Source organism: Scardinius erythrophthalmus (assembly GCF_964197995.2).
Source record: "Scardinius erythrophthalmus genome assembly, chromosome: 13".
Classification (NCBI taxonomy): domain Eukaryota; kingdom Metazoa; phylum Chordata; class Actinopteri; order Cypriniformes; family Leuciscidae; genus Scardinius; species Scardinius erythrophthalmus.
Genome location: NC_138233.1, coordinates 15,244,423 through 15,262,015, shown reverse-complemented (window position 1 = coordinate 15,262,015; position 17,593 = coordinate 15,244,423). Strand labels below are relative to the sequence as shown.

Sequence of the window (17,593 nt, the reverse complement as noted above, 5' to 3'; positions counted from 1 at the left end):
AGATGCACAATACGGCATAATTACACGTGGGAAAGGTGGCAGAGATACTATCTAACAGTTGTGGCTGTGTAGGCTGTTTAAGAGCAGATAGGACTGTAGTGTGTGGATGGTAGCGTACTGGAAAGCCTGTCTGTGTTGATTCCCATCCAAGGTGTTGTGTTAATTACTTTGGATGCCGTCCAGAAAACCTCAAAGAAATTAGAGATCTGTGACGTTCAATTTTGTACAATTCAAATTATTTTCATGGTTTACAGTGAACCAAACTTTTTGTTGTTCTTCTTCTTCTCCACCAATATTGTCATGCTACAGATAAAGCTCTTCTTTGAGTTCATGAGGTATGGGCTTCTATTATTTTTATTCATGTTTGCCTGAAGGTAATTGTCATTATTTGGCACTCAGGATTGTTTCGCAGAGATGAATGTTAATGAGGAAGCCCTTTATATTTTATACTGCGTAATCTACTGAACACCTTGTCCTTCAGTCAGTGAAGCACTGTTCAGTGTCATTGTCATGAATGATGCAAGTACACAGTAAGTGCAAGTTGATGATTTAAAGGGATAGTTCCCCCCAAAAAATCAAATTCCCTCATTATTTATTCACTGTCATATTATTCCAAATGTGGGTCTCTCTTCCTCACTTAACGCTATCATAAACTTTCTTTCATCTGAACACAAAATGCATTTTTTGTCTATACATAGAAAATCAAAGTAGCCCAATGTGGTTTTGAACCCAACATCCTTCAAAATATCTATCGTGTTAATATAAAGAATAAAGGTTTGGGACTATGTGAGGGCGAGTAAATGATGACAGAATTTTCATTTTGGGTGAACTATCCTTTTAGGATATTGAGAACAGCGCTTTCCACTTTCAATGGATCAATTATCTGGCAAACAGAGACCCATTCATACACTGCAAGCTCACTCTCTGTCTGTGCTATTTCACAACAACAACAACAAAAAGTTGCTTTTCCACCCAATTCTGCCTGGATGAGTGCTCTAAAGCCATGAATATATTTTCTGTTGGTTTCCTGGTGAGAGTGTGGCCACCTTCCGCTCCAAACTGAGGTGGGATGTAGACAGTTCAGCGGAGGGGCTTGAGGGGGGAAGTCAATCCACACTAAAAGCTTAGTTGCTATCTGCCTCCTAGCATAGAGCCAGGAGGCACATACTGTAGGAAAGCATTAAATAAACATTAATGGAAGTGGGTTAGTGGAGATTTATTAAGGAGGCAGTTTGGCCTTGCCTAAGGGAGCCATGCACCATTTTATTCACTCATACAAGCACACAGGTAAACAAACAAGGTAATTTATGGCAGGCTTCACAGGTGGCGTTGTTTGGAATTCACTTTCTAGGCGTCTTTTAGGGTAAGACAATTGTTTTTTTCGCACCGTCTCAAGGACTTTTAATCATTTATCATGTACTGAATTGATGATGTGCAGAATTCTCTTCTGTGGGCTTGTTTGTTGGAATTTTGTTAAAGTAGTTTTTGTAAAGTAATTATGTTAAAGGGAATTTTTACGCTATTTTTCTAACACTGTCTTTTATAGTGAAATATGGTATGTTCTTCGGAAACTTGTGTTCACTCTCTCCTTTGAGGACAGCTGGAGAGGGAGACGGGGAGAGAACCAACAGACGGCGGTTGCTTTGGAGAAGGTAGTGCACATAATGTTTTTAGAATCTTCTCTCCACCCCAGCATGTGAAGCAGAGGTGACACAGGTGACAAAGAAGCGTGAAGAGTGTACTTTGAAGGTTCTTACAGAGGTAACAGAAAAGAGAGAGAGATTGAGGCAAAGAACAAGCAAGAAAAAGAGTTGAAGGAATTGCTTTTGTTGAAGAAGCCGGGACTGATATTGGACTGTACATGTCAGGTGTTGTCAATGTGACAAATCTTTGATGTGGAAATAATAGCTGGTGAGGGCTTGGCCCAGTCCAGTGGAACTACGTGTGACTATGATGAGCTGTCGTCAAACACACCCACAAATTCTCGATCACTTTGGCTTAGGCACAGGCAGTATTTTTGGCATTGTATTCAATCGAGAACAAACCTTAAAGCTCTGTTGTTTTGATTACGCTATATCTGCATTCTCTGTCATAAATAGAGCTTGTTCAAATTCAAGATATGAAAGTATGTGGGGTTGAAAACATTGCAAAACATGCATGCTTTTAGGACTCCTCCAGTGGATGAATTAAACTGAGAGTAGAGCGTTTGTGTGAACCCTTATATTTTTCTTTTTCTCTATATTATTGAACTCTTTACTTACTTTACAAGGCCTGTCTACACCACCCCAGAAACATACTATACACATAGACTAAAAAATATGAATACTTTTTCAGTGTTGGTGGATGGAATGGAATGATAAAATGGGTTAATAAGGTGACAATGATAATTTTCCCGGCAATCAACTTTTTGTGTTTTTATTTTTCTATGAAGGTCCTCAATTTTTTTACATTTTGAAATTGGTGTTTCTGTGTTAGTGCGAAATTATTTTTTTTATATATATTTTTTATATCTTTATATTTAGGTTTACATTTTTATTGCAAAATCACTGTTACATTTTACATTTTCTGTGAAACCCCTTAATACTTTGCATAGAGGTTTTGGTAACATTATACAGTGAGGAAAATAAGTATTTGAACACCCTGCTATTTTGCAAGTTCTCCCACTTAGAAATCATGGAGGGGTCTGAAATTGTCATCGTAGGTGCATGTCCACTGTGAGAGAAATAATCTAAAAAAAAAATAAAATCCAGAAATCACAATGTATGATTTTTTAACTATTAATTTGTGTGATACAGCTGCAAATAAGTATTTGAACACCTGAGAAAATCAATGTTAATATTTGGTACAGTAGCCTTAGTTTGCAATTACAGAGGTCAAACGTTTCCTGTAGTTTTTCACCAGGTTTATATACACTGCAGGAGGGATTTTGGCCCACTCCTCCACACAGATCTTCTCTAGATCAGTCAGGTTTCTGGGCTGTCGCTGAGAAACACGGAGTTTGAGCTCCCTCCAAAGATTCTCTATTGGGTTTAGGTCTGGAGACTGGCTAGGCCACGCCAGAACCTTGATATGCTTCTTACAGAGCCACTCCTTGGTTATCCTGGCTGTGTGCTTCGGGTCATTAAGACCCAGCCTCGACCCATCTTCAATGCTCTAACTAAGGGAAGGAGGTTGTTCCCCAAAATCCTGCAATACATGGCCCCGGTCATCCTCTCCTTAATACAGTGCAGTCGCCCTGTCCCATGTGCAGAAAAACACCCCCAAAGCATGATGCTACCACCCCCATGCTTCACAGTAGGGATGGTGTTCTTGGGATGGTATTCATCATTCTTCTTCCTCCAAACACGTTTAGTGGAATTATGACCAAAAAGTTCTATTTTGGTCTCATATGACCACATGACTTTCTCCCATGATCATCCAAATGGTCATTGGCAAACTTAAGACGGGCCTTGACATGTGCTGGTTTAAGCAGGGGAACCTTCCGTGCCATGCATGATTTCAAACCATGACGTCTTAGTGTATTAACAGTAATCTTGGAAACGGTGGTCCCAGCTCTTTTCAGGTCATTGACCAGCTCCTCCCGTGTAGTTCTGGACTGATTTCTCACCTTTCTTAGGATCATTGAGACCCCACGAGGTGAGATCTTGCATGGAGCCCCAGTCCGAGGGAGATTGACAGTCATGTTTAGCTTCTTCCATTTTCTAATGATTGCTCCAACAGTGGACTTTTTTCACCAAGCTGCTTGGCAATTTCCCCGTAGCCCTTTCCAGCCTTGTGGAGGTGTACAATTTTGTCTCTAGTGTCTTTGGACAGCTCTTTGGTCTTGGCCATGTTAGTAGTTGAATTCTTAATGATTGTATGGGGTGGACAGGTGTCTTTATGCAGCTTACGACCTCAAACAGGTGCATCTAATTTAGGATAATAAATGGAGTGGAGGTGGACATTTTAAAGGCAGACTAACAGGTCTTTGAGGGTCAGAATTCTAGCTGATAGACAGGTGTTCAAATACTTATTTGCAGCTGTATCATACAAATAAATAGTTAAAAAATCCTACATTGTGATTTCTGGATTTTTTTTTTTTTAGATTATGTCTCTCACAGTGGACATGCACCTACGATGACAATTTCAGACCCCTCCATGATTTCCAAGTGGGAGAACTTGCAAAATACAGGGTGTTCAAATACTTATTTTCCTCACTGTATATGCAATTTGAACAAAAAATCAACCTTTGTTTCCTGCTCATGACGAAACCTCCATAATTTAGTTATCTTCAAGTTGAAATGTTAGTTTTGCCTATCTAGTTTGTTCAAATGGAACAATGAAAATTTTCAAGCTGGTTTCCTTAACAATCTGCCCATCTGCTATTAGTTGGACAAAAAGATAATCCGTCCCAAAACCCAGTGTTTCTGTTTCGGCATGGTTGCCATAATCAAAACAAACAGAACAGTATTTTGACAGCCTCCAAGAGCCACAGTGTTTACGCTTTAAGCTTGAGCAACACTAAAAGATTTTTAAAATGTGAGAGACCACAAACAGGAAATCATAGATTTAACCATTTTGTTCCTCTAGTGTGGGGAGTTCCGCCATGTGACCAGGAAAGCACACCACACACTAGGGCTGAACGATATATCGTTATCGTATCTATATCGAGATATGAACTTTCAAGATATTACTATCGAAAAAAGCAACGATATAGACGATATAGATTTCCCCTCTCCGCGCTCGCCCTGCATACAACTCTAGCAGTCACAACAAACATCAGTTTTACGAGTGCCCTTGAATGCACCGCTAAAGCCAGCGCGCGCACACTACCAGGGACGTGGGAACTATATTGTGAGAGGGGGGGCGGCGTTTCCATGGTGACGCGTCATTGCTTGTCACGTGACACACCGCAGCAGCAACAGCGCTGAATGAATGATGATCTTCCTTTATGTCATTTTTCCTTTTTTATTCAGAATATTCACAAATGTGTTAGCTATGGCATGAAATATCTGATATTCCGATTGTCAAATACATGCAAGTGGAAGTATATTGTTGTTTAAACACCTTTATAACGATCGCGTTAGTTGAGCTGTAACGTTATGCGCGATGGGCGCCGCCGTGTTAGTTTGTGCCGCAGACGCAGTTCAGAGAATCGGATCTGTTGGATTTACAACCTCTATGTTTACAACACGTGAATTCATCCACTTCTCCCGAAATACTTAAAAGTAAGTGGCTGGTGAACTGGGAATAGAATAGAGTAAACATTGAAGTTACTTACACAATGTGTATCTGATATGAATAAAACGTGTCGAATTATAATGGAAAGGATTATTATTACCTCTTCCATAGACATTAGTGTGTATTTTACAAACTCTAAATGTATTGTTTTTTTAGTACTTACGTAGTCATATCGTATTGTATCGATATCGAGATATCTGGCATGAAAATCGAGATATGAAATTTTGTCCATATCGTTCAGCCCTACCACACACTAACAGATTCCATTCACAAACCACCAGAGTCCTGCCTGTGAACACGGGAAATCTCGCAAAATCTAAGTACACAAACATGGCGGACGACCGGCAAGAAGAAATAGCACTTATAGTGTATGGACTGCTTTTTACTGAAAATCTGTGGCGAAAAAAAAGAAAAATGTTTAGATGTCATGGAGACGGTGTGAACATGGACTTAAATACATGTTACAGTGCGAGCTGGAGGTGAGTGTTCCGTCAGCTCGTTTTCAGATTGGGTATTGTTTCGTTTCACGTGATAATCTCCCGAGCGTGCGTGCGTTTGGCTTCGGAATTGAATATTTACGATTAGAGATTGTGGCGGCTCCGACGTTTTTCCGAGCAGATTCAGTCACTCTTAACACACATCACACCACAGGAAAATTGGATAAAACAATCTGTAGAACGATCAAGATGATCAGACTTTACCTAGGATTGTCGGAAGGGGTGAAATCGGCCCAAAATCGCCCCGAATATCTTGTAGTGTGTGCCCAGCTTTATTAGGAAAATCAAGCTACAATTGGCATAGTTGACTTTACATATTAAAGTGCGATAAGAGATAGTATTATAACACTGAAGAAACGACACTTCAGCTTTAATGTTCAGGGAAAAAATTCCTCTCAATTAAATTTCTCATCAGAAATCATAATATATGTTTATTAAGTTAGATGGTTCCATTCAACTTGTTGCAAAGAAAAGTTTTCAGGACAGCACTCGCATCCTATAATGGCTGTTAAACAATCTGACTCACATCTGAGAAGTTGAGATGAATAGCTTGAATAAAATGCCAGACGTGGATTTGATATATCCTCTCTGTTCCTTCAAAAGGGCAATCTCGGCCCATCCACACCGCTTTGAATCCAGGAACCACAATCACCTGGAAATGAAGGCTGAATATGTGCAGCTAAATCACGGTCTATGTATGGCATGCGGCTTTATTAGCATGCGGCATAAAGAAAGCGAGGCTCTATTGGCATAAAGAAAGCGAGGCTCTATTGGCAAGCGCTACCTGTTTGTTTACGTATGAGTGTGCGGTTTACGAGGCCAGGGGCGGTCCACGTGCGCCTCGTGATCTGTGAGACTGCACGTCCCTGACATGAGCTGTCAATAGCCATTCAGTGAGAGAACCTGCCTTTATCTGCTCTTTAAATTGCAGAGCGCATCTCTCATGGGGGTTTGGCATGCTCTTCTGGGAGAAGCAATGACTGCAATCAGCTGTTCCCTCCAGCATTTGTGTTAGACCCCCAGACAATGAAACTTTCCTCTATCACTCCTGCGCCGGCGTTAATAGCTCAGTGTTCCAATGACTCCAAAGTTAGATGGAGAGGTTATTGAATGCCTCTGTTTGTCTCGCTTGACCTCTGCCGAGAAGCGGTGGCTTTGCACAATTTTCCACAGGTGACCTCTTTTGTTGAAGGATTGTGGAAAGGATTTGGAGGGCAGCAAGTTGCTTTGTTTGTCGATGTCTTTCCATCACTGTACAATACCCTTCTTATCCTTCCTTAACTGTATCTTTCTCACGGCTTCTCCAAGCATTCCCGAGAGCAGTATGAGAAGCTCTCCACCATGCACAAGAATATGCAGAAGCTCTACGAGAGCCTGGGGAGCTACTTCGCCTTCGACCCCCACACAGTCAGCGTCGAGGACTTCTTCGGAGACCTGGCTAACTTCCGCAACCTCTTCATGGTGAGTACAGAAGCACTGTTACCTGTTCTGCCTCAGTAGAGTGCTTCTATCTTCTGATCTTTGCACTCCTCAAGGTTAAAGAGATTTTATGGTTTTCTTTTTTCTTTCTCTAATGTATATAAATCTGGCTTTCCGGAAGAGTCTTTGAGAGAAGGTGGAGATAATATTCTAATTAATACTTCTGATGCCCTCTCCACAGCTAGATGGCACAGGGTCAGGGTTGCTGGATAGCAGTATGATTAAGTTTAGGATTGCTTTGACAGCTTCTTTCACTTGGAATGTGAGAGCCCAATTCTCTTTCTAACTTCACTTTCTTTTCCTCATATATACACACACCTTTTTATCAGTGCATAGTTTTAAGTAATATCACGCCACTCAAAACTAAAGCTGCTGGCCTTGTCTTAAGTGCATGTGGTGATTTAGCTTGTTTTATCATATTTGATAAAGACATTATCCTCACAGTGGTGAAGAGATGGAAGGACAGGCTTATTGGGCAGATTAAAGCATACATAAACTGTGCTGAGAATGGAATGTATTATGTATTACCAAACGTGTGGCTCCCATGCAGATAAAAGAGTCTCAGAAGCTTATCCTTTCAGAGTTTCGTTAGCTTCTGTATTTGGTGAGTATCAAGGCAACGCCTCCTCCCTGTCACATACAAAAAATATCCCTACCTGGGATTTAGGCAGGTAGGACTAGGTTATTGCTGATAGGATGGGATTTATCCAGACTGAGAGCAAAACCAGGGGAGGCGTTTCAAGTACATCTCACTGTACAAAGAAGATATGAGATTTCCAGCTAATTGATTTTCTTTTTTTTTTTTTTTGGTTCTTGAAGTCTGACTTGTATTTGCTTAGTAAAACCTGAATGGGGCTTAGGGATTATATAAAGAAATGTTATATAATACATATATTTTTCATAATTTTTTTTACATTTTTAAAGAGTGTTGAATTGAACTTTGTGATAACTTGTGAAAACTTGTATGTGAAATATTAATTTTAATATACACATTTTATAATAATAAATGTATTATAAGTATTTTAATAATAATTTAAATTAAGTAATTTGTATGTTTTTTTTAAATATCTATTTTTTAATAAATGTAAATATTTTATATTTAATATTTTATATTTCACACATTTTACATCTCTTACAAGCTTCTTAATATTTTGGATAAAAGTTGCACAACATTTCATATGTATCCTGCACAAGAAGTCAACTTTTGTTTTCTGAACATAATGACACCTACATGCTGAGCATTTCTATTGGATGGAGAACATTTCATGAAACTCCTTTTGCAGTTGAGTTCAAAGAACATTAACGCTGTGAGAAGTTTTTAGCTTCACTGTGGTGAGAGCATCATGGGATTAGGATCATTTTGATTTAAAATGGAACCTCAATGTGGACTTGAGGACGAGGGCAGAATGCCTCCACACAAAGGAGTCTCTAGAGATTTTTTTTTACACGTATATTTAAGTACTCCTGCTTTGTCCTATGTTTCATCTCCCTTCCAGAAGAAAAAGTGATAGCACAATGTCCAGAAGGTATGCGCAAAGTCTTGAAAAAACATTACAGTGAATGACAAGGTCTCCTTGTCTGAGGCTTTTCTCTCACCCCTGCCTCACAACCAAATCTAAAAACCAACTTTCATACGCTCTGATCAAAGTCTAGCAACACATGACACAGCGCTCCCTCGATATAGCGCCGAATGCCTGTAAAAGGGGCATCTATGAAAATAAATTATTCTCTCAAGCGAATAGCTCTTTATAAATAAGTTATCAGTGATTTAGACTTCAATAAAAAAGAGCAAAGCTGGTAGAGAACACATGACTGGATGTCCAATGGCACCACGAATATTCCATTTGTGGCCTTTTACTCCTGCATGTGTAAATTTTACTTATTTTCTTTCTTCTTCTTTTTTTTCTCTTTTTATTTTATTATATATTTTTTTATGTGTGTGTGTAAAAAAAATGCATGTATTTACATGTCCAAGCATGTATTCCCAGTCAAATGCATTTATAACAGCTGAGAGCTGCTGGGAATGTGATATTGTGTCTTATACCATGGTCTGTCTGAATACTCAATTCTGATTGGCTGGAAGGTGTCCAATAAAAGCGTTTAATGCACAGGTAGTTCCAAGTCAGTTTTATCACCGTTTTATATTAATGTGCTGTTTGTGCACATACACATACATCACTCGCACACAGCACGCTGCGCCTGCGCACACACACACACACACACACACACACACACACACACACAAACATTCAGGAGAACAGAAACTAATCAGCGCTGCCTTGCGACTTTTAGTTATAAAATAGCTTCGCTACTGAATCACCATATTTCTTAGCAACGACAGTTCTTTGCCTCCACGTCGTGCATTAAAATCGTTTAATGCACAACTAGCCATGGATTATTCCTTACATAGCCAGAAGTAATGTGATAAATTTAAATGTGATACAAGTTGTTGGCCCTAACCAGCCAGGACAGAACATGCTATCGGTCACTTGGTTTTCCTGGATAGACCCGCCCACTTTTAGTCCCATTGGTCCAAAATCCTACTACTCATAACAGAACATTAAATCTTAAATTTGGCCAGATACAGTAATTTGCTTGTCGCATCACGTCCAGTTACGACCATATTTTGGCCACATACAGTATTTGCAAATGTACTTGGCAGGCAAAGGTTATGAAAGAAATTTGTATTCATGATAGAGCCCTCCACACAATATACGTTTCACGATAGCATATTTATGGCACCTCATAGTTTTATCAACATTTATCCTCAGAAATAGCCCTCATTGCTGTATGTTAAATTGCCTGAGTGACACATCCATTTGGTAGGACAAAAAAAAAGCCCTGCCTGCCCATTCTCAAAAAGCGCGCACGCTCAGATAAGAGAACCCATTAGGTATATTTCTTTTCAGGGTCAATAGAAATGAAATTTGATTTCAGCACATGAAGTTTGTTTCAGATCGTCCCATCAATTTATCCAGTGTGCAGATCCCACTGTGTATTTGTCCTCTGTATGCAATCCTGACTAGCGGCTGTGGATGAATATCAGTATATTAATATCTTATCAAAGTGCAGCAGATGGTGATGAACTAACAATCTCACATGTTAATGGAGTGAGCCACTGGTTACACCAAAAAGGTCAGCAGAGTTTGAGCCACAGTGATGGTGCACAACAAGCATGACTCAGCTAATCAATAGAATGCAAGTGTGTGTGTTAGTGAACGTGCATATTTGTGCCAATACATATATGCCTGCACATACAGTTATCGAGGGCCTTTGGCTTAATGTATTATGTCGTCCCTGAGAATAATGATAATGATGATACTAATAATAGAAATTGTGATGTAGTGTGGTGTCATCACTGCCTGTTTTTCATTTTCACCACACAGCTAATGTGAGTGATCGCAATTAAACCCAATGGAGTGTCCCTTCATATTGGTCTAATATTTGAGTCAACACGCACAACATCGGCCACTTTTCACTCTTGGCAATTTTGTTGGCCGCTTACAGCCTGCTGAAAACTAATGGGGGATATGATCCAATAAATAAATAAATAACTCAAATATCATCAAATTTGTTCAGTTAGTGTACATTTTGTTTTGGCCAAATAGGCCCATCTGTGGTGTGGATTTTTTGTCCTCCGTTTCTCTCCCTATCTTTTTGTCCCCTTTCCCGGAAGTGTTCCTTGAATAGCCAAGTGTGTATACATTGCGTGTAGGGCAATACGTATGTGATGGACAACCCAAAAAAATATAACAATGAATTATAGAATTACCATTTTTTTGTCTTGTGCATAACACAAGGCTATTCAAATATTCTATTCTAAGGCTGGGCAAACAGGATGAACTACAAAGTCTTCTCCACAATGGAGGATTGCAGCAGGAGCGCACTTCCTTAGTGTCACTCTGCTGAACATGTACCCAGCGAATATATTTACAAAGACATCTAGTCCTCAGTGGCTGCCTGGAAGGACAGCATCCTATCCTGTGCTTGCCAGCATGCATAAACACACTCGGGGTAGATGGAGTCCATATTGGCAAATTCAGTTCTGCAGCAATCCCTCTCCTAGAGTAATGCAAACAGAACTGTGGACAAAAGCCCGCCGAACGTCGCCTTACCAATCTAGAGATCGCACAACACGCTGCGTTTTTACATAAAATGTGCTTTTCCCAGGTGGGTTTGTTGTGTTGATTGGTGTTAGAAGTAAACGTCTTTCCTATTAGCAGATCAAATTCATCCAACTGAAAATGTTATCAAATCCTCCCACATTTTCTTCATTCAAGATGGATGTTTATTCATTGTTGATATTTAGTGTGTGTCAGATTGTATTAATATTCATCCTTCTACTAACTAAAAATTGAAATTCTGTTACCAGTTACTCATGTCGTTCCAAACCTGTATGACTTTTTTTCTTCTGCTGACCAGAAAAGAAGAACCATGAAAGTCAGTGGTGGGAAAAGTATCTTATTTTTTGGTCCAAGTCATACAGGTTTAAAATTTGTTTTTACTGCATCGTCCTTTCAAAGACAGACGGATAGAGCGCTATCTCTCTCACTTTTAAATAACCCTTTCTGAGTACTCTAATTAACCAAAACAGTTTTAAGGAAGACTTTTCCCCCTGTAATCAGCTTTCCTAATGACTTTGGATTATTTAGTGTGCAAACACAATTAGCCGGCCTAATTTGCCTTAACATATTGATTGGTGGCCACCGCTGACAACCACAGGACTTCCCGTGGATTTCAATCCTTCCTGTTTATTTCTGTCGTCTTCTTTTTTTTTAACTAACCTTTACCTTTCGTTTGCATAGAGCGTATCTGCTGCCGTGAGATATCAGCTTTCCCTGGCAAGGAGGACCGATGGGGATGCGATTTGAATTCGCAACAGTCAGAGGCACTGTGACCACGAGAAACAAATTTCCGTGAGACCATGCAGCTCAGATGAATGCTCTTCGGGCCGTTCGTGAGCAAGAACATGATCATGGTCTAAATTGTGCATTTGATTCTGCTAAGCAGACCTACGTGTTACATGTAGAAAGAGCAAAAAAGCACACCATCCCACCATCGTTTTTGCTTTATGCTAATGCAATTCTGTCCTTTGTAGTCAATAGCACAGACGTTTTGCGCTATGAGAGTGATATTCAAAAGCACTCCCTCTGGGTGTTGTTTATCTCATGTAAAGCTTCCTAATACCTAAAACACAATTAAGAAAATTGATAAAATCATAAACACTGCCCCAGGCTAATTGGCATCAGGCAAAGGGTTGAAAACATGTTTGTTGCCATGGTAATTAGGGTTTTTGCATGTTTGATGAGGGTGAGATAGTTATGTTGTTTAATCGTGTTTGCAGTCAGAATTGTTTGTTTGTTTATAAAAACTTTTGCCAGCAGGAATTATTTTTGTTGCTATGAATAAATGATTTTTCAATTAAGAATCTAACGCTTGACAATGAGCTTGATGCTATCTCCAATTACAAGAATGAGATTGAACTGTCAGTTTTGGAGACCCACAATCCTGTGACTTCATGATAATCTATTTGAAAATGCAAAATCACAATAACAGGAAGAATTGTTTATGCTAATTTTTGTTGTCACTCTGTGGCATGAATAGATGAATATAGAATTCCTTTTCGCACTCTTTGGACAGCCTTATGCATGCTGACTCAATTACTTTTATTAGAACAAGTATTTTGTTTATTCCTTGCTGACTTACAGTTTTGCAGCAAAATGCAAATCTGGAACAATTGCATCTCTCTCACTCATGTTCATCCTTGTCCTTGTCATTTCATGAAAAGACAGTGAGCTCCTGTTCCTGAGCTTGACGGCCACTCCGCGACTGACCACCATGATGAGCTGCACTTTTCTCCTCCCACAATGTACCCATGATCCTTTTGTCTCCGTACCGAAAACGACACGCATGTCGGAAACCCTAAGGGAGTCTGAAAGGGCCAGACTGTCGACAATCATTATATCGTACCAAGAAAGAACAAGACACACACATATACGTGTACACAAAACACTCATTCCTCCCTGTAAGGCAAGGCCTGTCAGGTTAGTTGTGCAGGCCTGGGGTGAAGAGACCTTTGCTGTGCTGGAAAGGTTATGTAGAAGTGGCTTATTTTCTCTCCTCTGCTGTGTTTCTGTGCCCTCTGAGCGTCTCCGTCTAGCCCTCTCGCCGTCTTCATACCGCCTGACACCTCCTTGGCATTTAAAGAAGAAGAGAGGAGGAGGACGATATCTCCGCGTCTCTGTATACAGGCCTCTCTCCCACTCGCTGGTACCCCGCCAGCATTCAGACACTGGAAATATCCAGGATGGACACTGCGTTATCTGCTTTCACATTAATGCTCATGGAGACTGTAGCTCAGTGGGGACAACGGCAGTATCAGGAGCCATCTTGATGTTCAATTAGACAATCTCTGTCTGCTTCCTCTTCTCAACACTCATTGTTTCATTCACTGTAAGCAGAAATGCTGCAACTGTGTTCCTTTGTTTCAAGAGCAGATAAGCAGGCTCAGATGAAATCTGTGAACTGTCTTTACATGTTTTGTGCTGATTTTGGAATTTAGAAAGGGATTCAAACATGGTAAAATGTGGTAAATGTTGAGTGAAAAGTGTGCGTTCGCGTGTGTGTAGGCTCTTGTGTAAATTGAAATTGAGCAAAATACCTCAAGGGCGTGTTGTAGTAGTTGTATTGTTAACAATAACAATTCAATAAAAATATTTTTTTTCTTTTTTAAACATTTAATAATAATAATAGTTTAATAATAGTTTAATAAGTTTAAAAAATGTTTTGACTATGTTTGGCAAGTGAGTGAACTAAATTGATGAGATGCATAATTTTAAATACAGTATGCAGTATTTTTTCAAATTAATGACAGTATTTTTTGTTATACTAAAAAATGTCTACAGATTTATTTTTTTTTAAATCAAATTATGTCTATATTGACATCCTGAACTGAGATGAGATGGTATCCTCGATTGAAACAAGTAGAGGCTTGGACCCGGAAACAGTGTTCCTTGCGTCATAACTTAACAAGTGAATATGCACATTGTGCACACAGGCTTTTTCCCTTTTATGGGTGACTGAAGTTTGAATTATGTGGAGTTCTGCAGGCATAGTCAGTGTGGGCCTGCAGATAAGCAATATCCTTAGTGTTTATGGACTTACCATTGTTACTAGAGTATGTCACTCCACATTATAAAGTGCTGTCTATAGCGTTTCTTCAGTTGTAGAATTGGAATTTTCTTTCTTTCCCTTCTCTTCCACAGTCATCTCATTTACCCTCCAATTTCATTGTCTTTATTTCTCTTTGACAATTCAGGATGCTGTGCGGGAGAACCACAAGAAGAGGGAGATGGAGGAGAAGATCAAGAGAGCCAAGCTAGCAAAGGAAAAGGCTGAGCGAGAGAAACTCGAAAGACAGCAGAAGAAGAAGCAGTTGATTGACATGAACAAAGGTACGGCACTATTGGCCCTCCGGGGCCCAACTGCAGCCCTGCTCACGATTTCACATGATGCTAAGCACTGCAGGGGTGGGGGTGGTGATGAGGAACAGGGCCATACTTCCTCTGTGAAAAATCACACAGTTCACCGCCTGTTCCTTCGCACTAAATCTACAGGCAGAATAGACGTCATTGAGAATGTTTCACTGAAAAATCTTCATTTAGTAACTTACACAGTTTAAGAAAGCAGTGTCAGTATACTTGAAGACATCTGTCAAGTAAATGTTGATGACAATAATGTTAATTACAAAGCCATGCACACACCAGTGTGAAATCCAGTTGGAACCGAAGGGATTTCAGCAGCGATAACTGCTACAGCTGTTACTCAGTACAAGTATGAAATAAATAGACTATTTTTTATGTGCTTTATTAAATGGAGCATTTGTGGCATTGCTACATGAGGGTGTGGAGCAACCCAGCAGCATTATGGGGCTGTGCTGACAGGGCCGTGCCAGAGAAGATGTAGGTCACATGTAAAGATAAGCATCCTAGGTTCACTGCTTTTGTAGAGCAGACAGATAATGGATTGGCAGATTGCCTGTGGCCTAGTAAATGGAGTTGAGAGTCAACTATTAAGTTTTTGTAAGCTTGCTCAGTTTATTTCAGAAATGGAAAGAGGCCACGTTGACAATAGCTTAATTCAGTTTGGATTACATAAAAACTGATTGGATATGAAGTACATATTGTCCTTTGTGCATATAAACCCTCCAAAATGTTGTGTTCTGAAAAGAAATGTGTGGTTCGGTTTAAAAAGTAAAGATAGAAAATGGGGGAGGCTGACCAAGATGTCTCACGCAGCATGCAAATTCAGGGCAAATTCTTGCCATGAGAGATATGAAGTACTCACTGCACTGCACAATTCTGATCCTTACAATGAGACAGAAATTCCTGCCTCTGGCCAAAGCTTTTTTACAAGTGCTCCAACTTAAAATGTCACACTGAGCCCAGCAATTCACAGCATTATATTTGAGCCTTGCATTTCAGAAAATGACATGTAGAACTTCAGCTCTGTGTGTTTCCACAGGATGACTGATGCATGCTAGTTTCATAAGGAGTGACCGCATTGAATGCTGAGCCTGTAATAATGCGGATGGAAAGACAGTGGATAACAACCCTCTAGTCCAGTCAAGAATACCTTATTTTTAGTTATCGCTTTCACTGCGTCAAAGCCCATAAAAAAGGCTTTTATCATTGAACTGCTGTAGTCATCACTAGATATAAAGTGAGAGAATGTGAGTGAGTTCTGTTTTACATTTGGCTCCATATATGCATTAAATAATGCTTAACAGATCAGACGTTCATTTGCATTCAAATATGAATATGAAACTACTACTACTACTTTTAAAAGAAGTCTGCAATTATTTACAGCACAAAAATGCAGTTCTTAGAAAAAAAAACTTTTTCAGTAAACATTTTATTCTCTTACAAGGGAAAAATATAATTTGTATAATTTAAAAAAAGAAATCTAATTAATTAAGTTTAGCTGTAATAATTGTTTGTGTTTGAGCAATTAAAACAAAATATGTATATACATATATATATGTGTGTGTGTGTGTGTGTGTGTGTGTGTGTGTGTGTGTGTGTGTGTGTGTGTGTGTGTGTGTGTGTGTGCTTTATTAGACAGAGGAAACAATAATATCATTCTAATTGCGGAATCCGGAAGCTTAGCTAAAGTGAGTGTACCTTTTTTAATGATTTATTATTATTATTTTTGTAAATAGGGTAGTACTATTGTATTGCTCATTGGATCCACATATATCTTATTTTTTGGCACACGACCCTCTTTCATTAGAACCCATGTCTAACGGCCTTTTGATTAATTATACTTTTTAAGGCCTTTTCAAAGGACTATTTCTATAAAGAGATTTTTGAAGTCATTTTCCAAATTGATATCTAATGCCCTTCACATGCGCATGATTAACAATGGGATACATATTTAATGAGAGTTTAATTCATTTAGGGTTAAGAGGATGTGTTTGACGGGATGGTGGAGCTGGGCGAATGAATATCTGTACCGTTTTCATTTTTTAAAAAGTGTTTTTAAAGTCACACAGACGGTATCTGGAAATGTGTCCTTGCAAGGTTTCACGAGCAATTTTGAGTGCCATGTGATTGATATGCTTTGCGAGCGGGATAAAATCTGTTTTTCTTGTGAACTATTAGAAATCCTAATATGGGAAATTGCTCATGAAATCATTACCCGGCCCCCCATTTGTTTTAATTTCCTCTAAGTGGATTTCCATATTCTCTTAGAATGACCAGATGTTCAGCATTCACCAAATTGCTTAACCCGCTGAAAGTAAATGGGGAATGATGTAAAATAGGCCTAAATCCACCTAATCCTTCTGTCTTTATTAGGAAAATATGTTTTGTCCTAGTGGGGCAGCCATTTTGCCAAAGGATATGAAACTATGTTGTTTATAGGGTGGCCTACTCATTGTGAAACATCACTGAGGAATGGTAGGATTTCCTGTGTGCCTGTCTACACTGTTTCTCAGCCTGCTGGCTGTTTCAGGGTCACAGTTGAGGGTCACTACAAGTGTTTATGCCCACATGTTGCCTTTGAGCTGTATGGGGCATGGCGTAAAGGCTTTCATGAAACAAAGGAATCAAAAATTGTCCCTTCCTATTCTTGGACAAACCCTTGTTGTGTTTGGATGTGAGTGATTACCCTTCAACATTTACCCAGCCGTTGTTGTGTTTTTTATACATTTATACATAATGTAACATATTTGGCTCAGGAGACATGTTTTGACTGAGGGCAAAGAGAGACGTAACCCTGTCCAATATTTCTATTCATCCAAGCCAATTCAGTAACAACATAGGTGAATTTAAAAATCTGTCCACTCCTTCTGTTCGATTACAGGAATTGTTTTGAGATAGTTGTGCAAGTTCAAC

General features: G+C 39.4%; 1 protein-coding gene across 8 annotated transcripts in view; it reads left to right on the top strand.

Moving 5' to 3' along the window:
• diaph2 (diaphanous-related formin 2) overlaps positions 1-17,593 on the top strand; it is a 481,157-nt gene that overhangs the window by 395,646 nt on the left and 67,918 nt on the right. For all 8 annotated transcript variants that reach the window (XM_081382679.1, XM_081382682.1, XM_081382680.1 and 5 more), the window contains 2 exons: positions 7,014-7,178; positions 14,515-14,650. In XM_081382679.1, the coding sequence (XP_081238805.1) occupies positions 7,014-7,178; positions 14,515-14,650 (301 nt within the window). The remainder of the gene's footprint in view (positions 1-7,013; positions 7,179-14,514; positions 14,651-17,593) is intronic.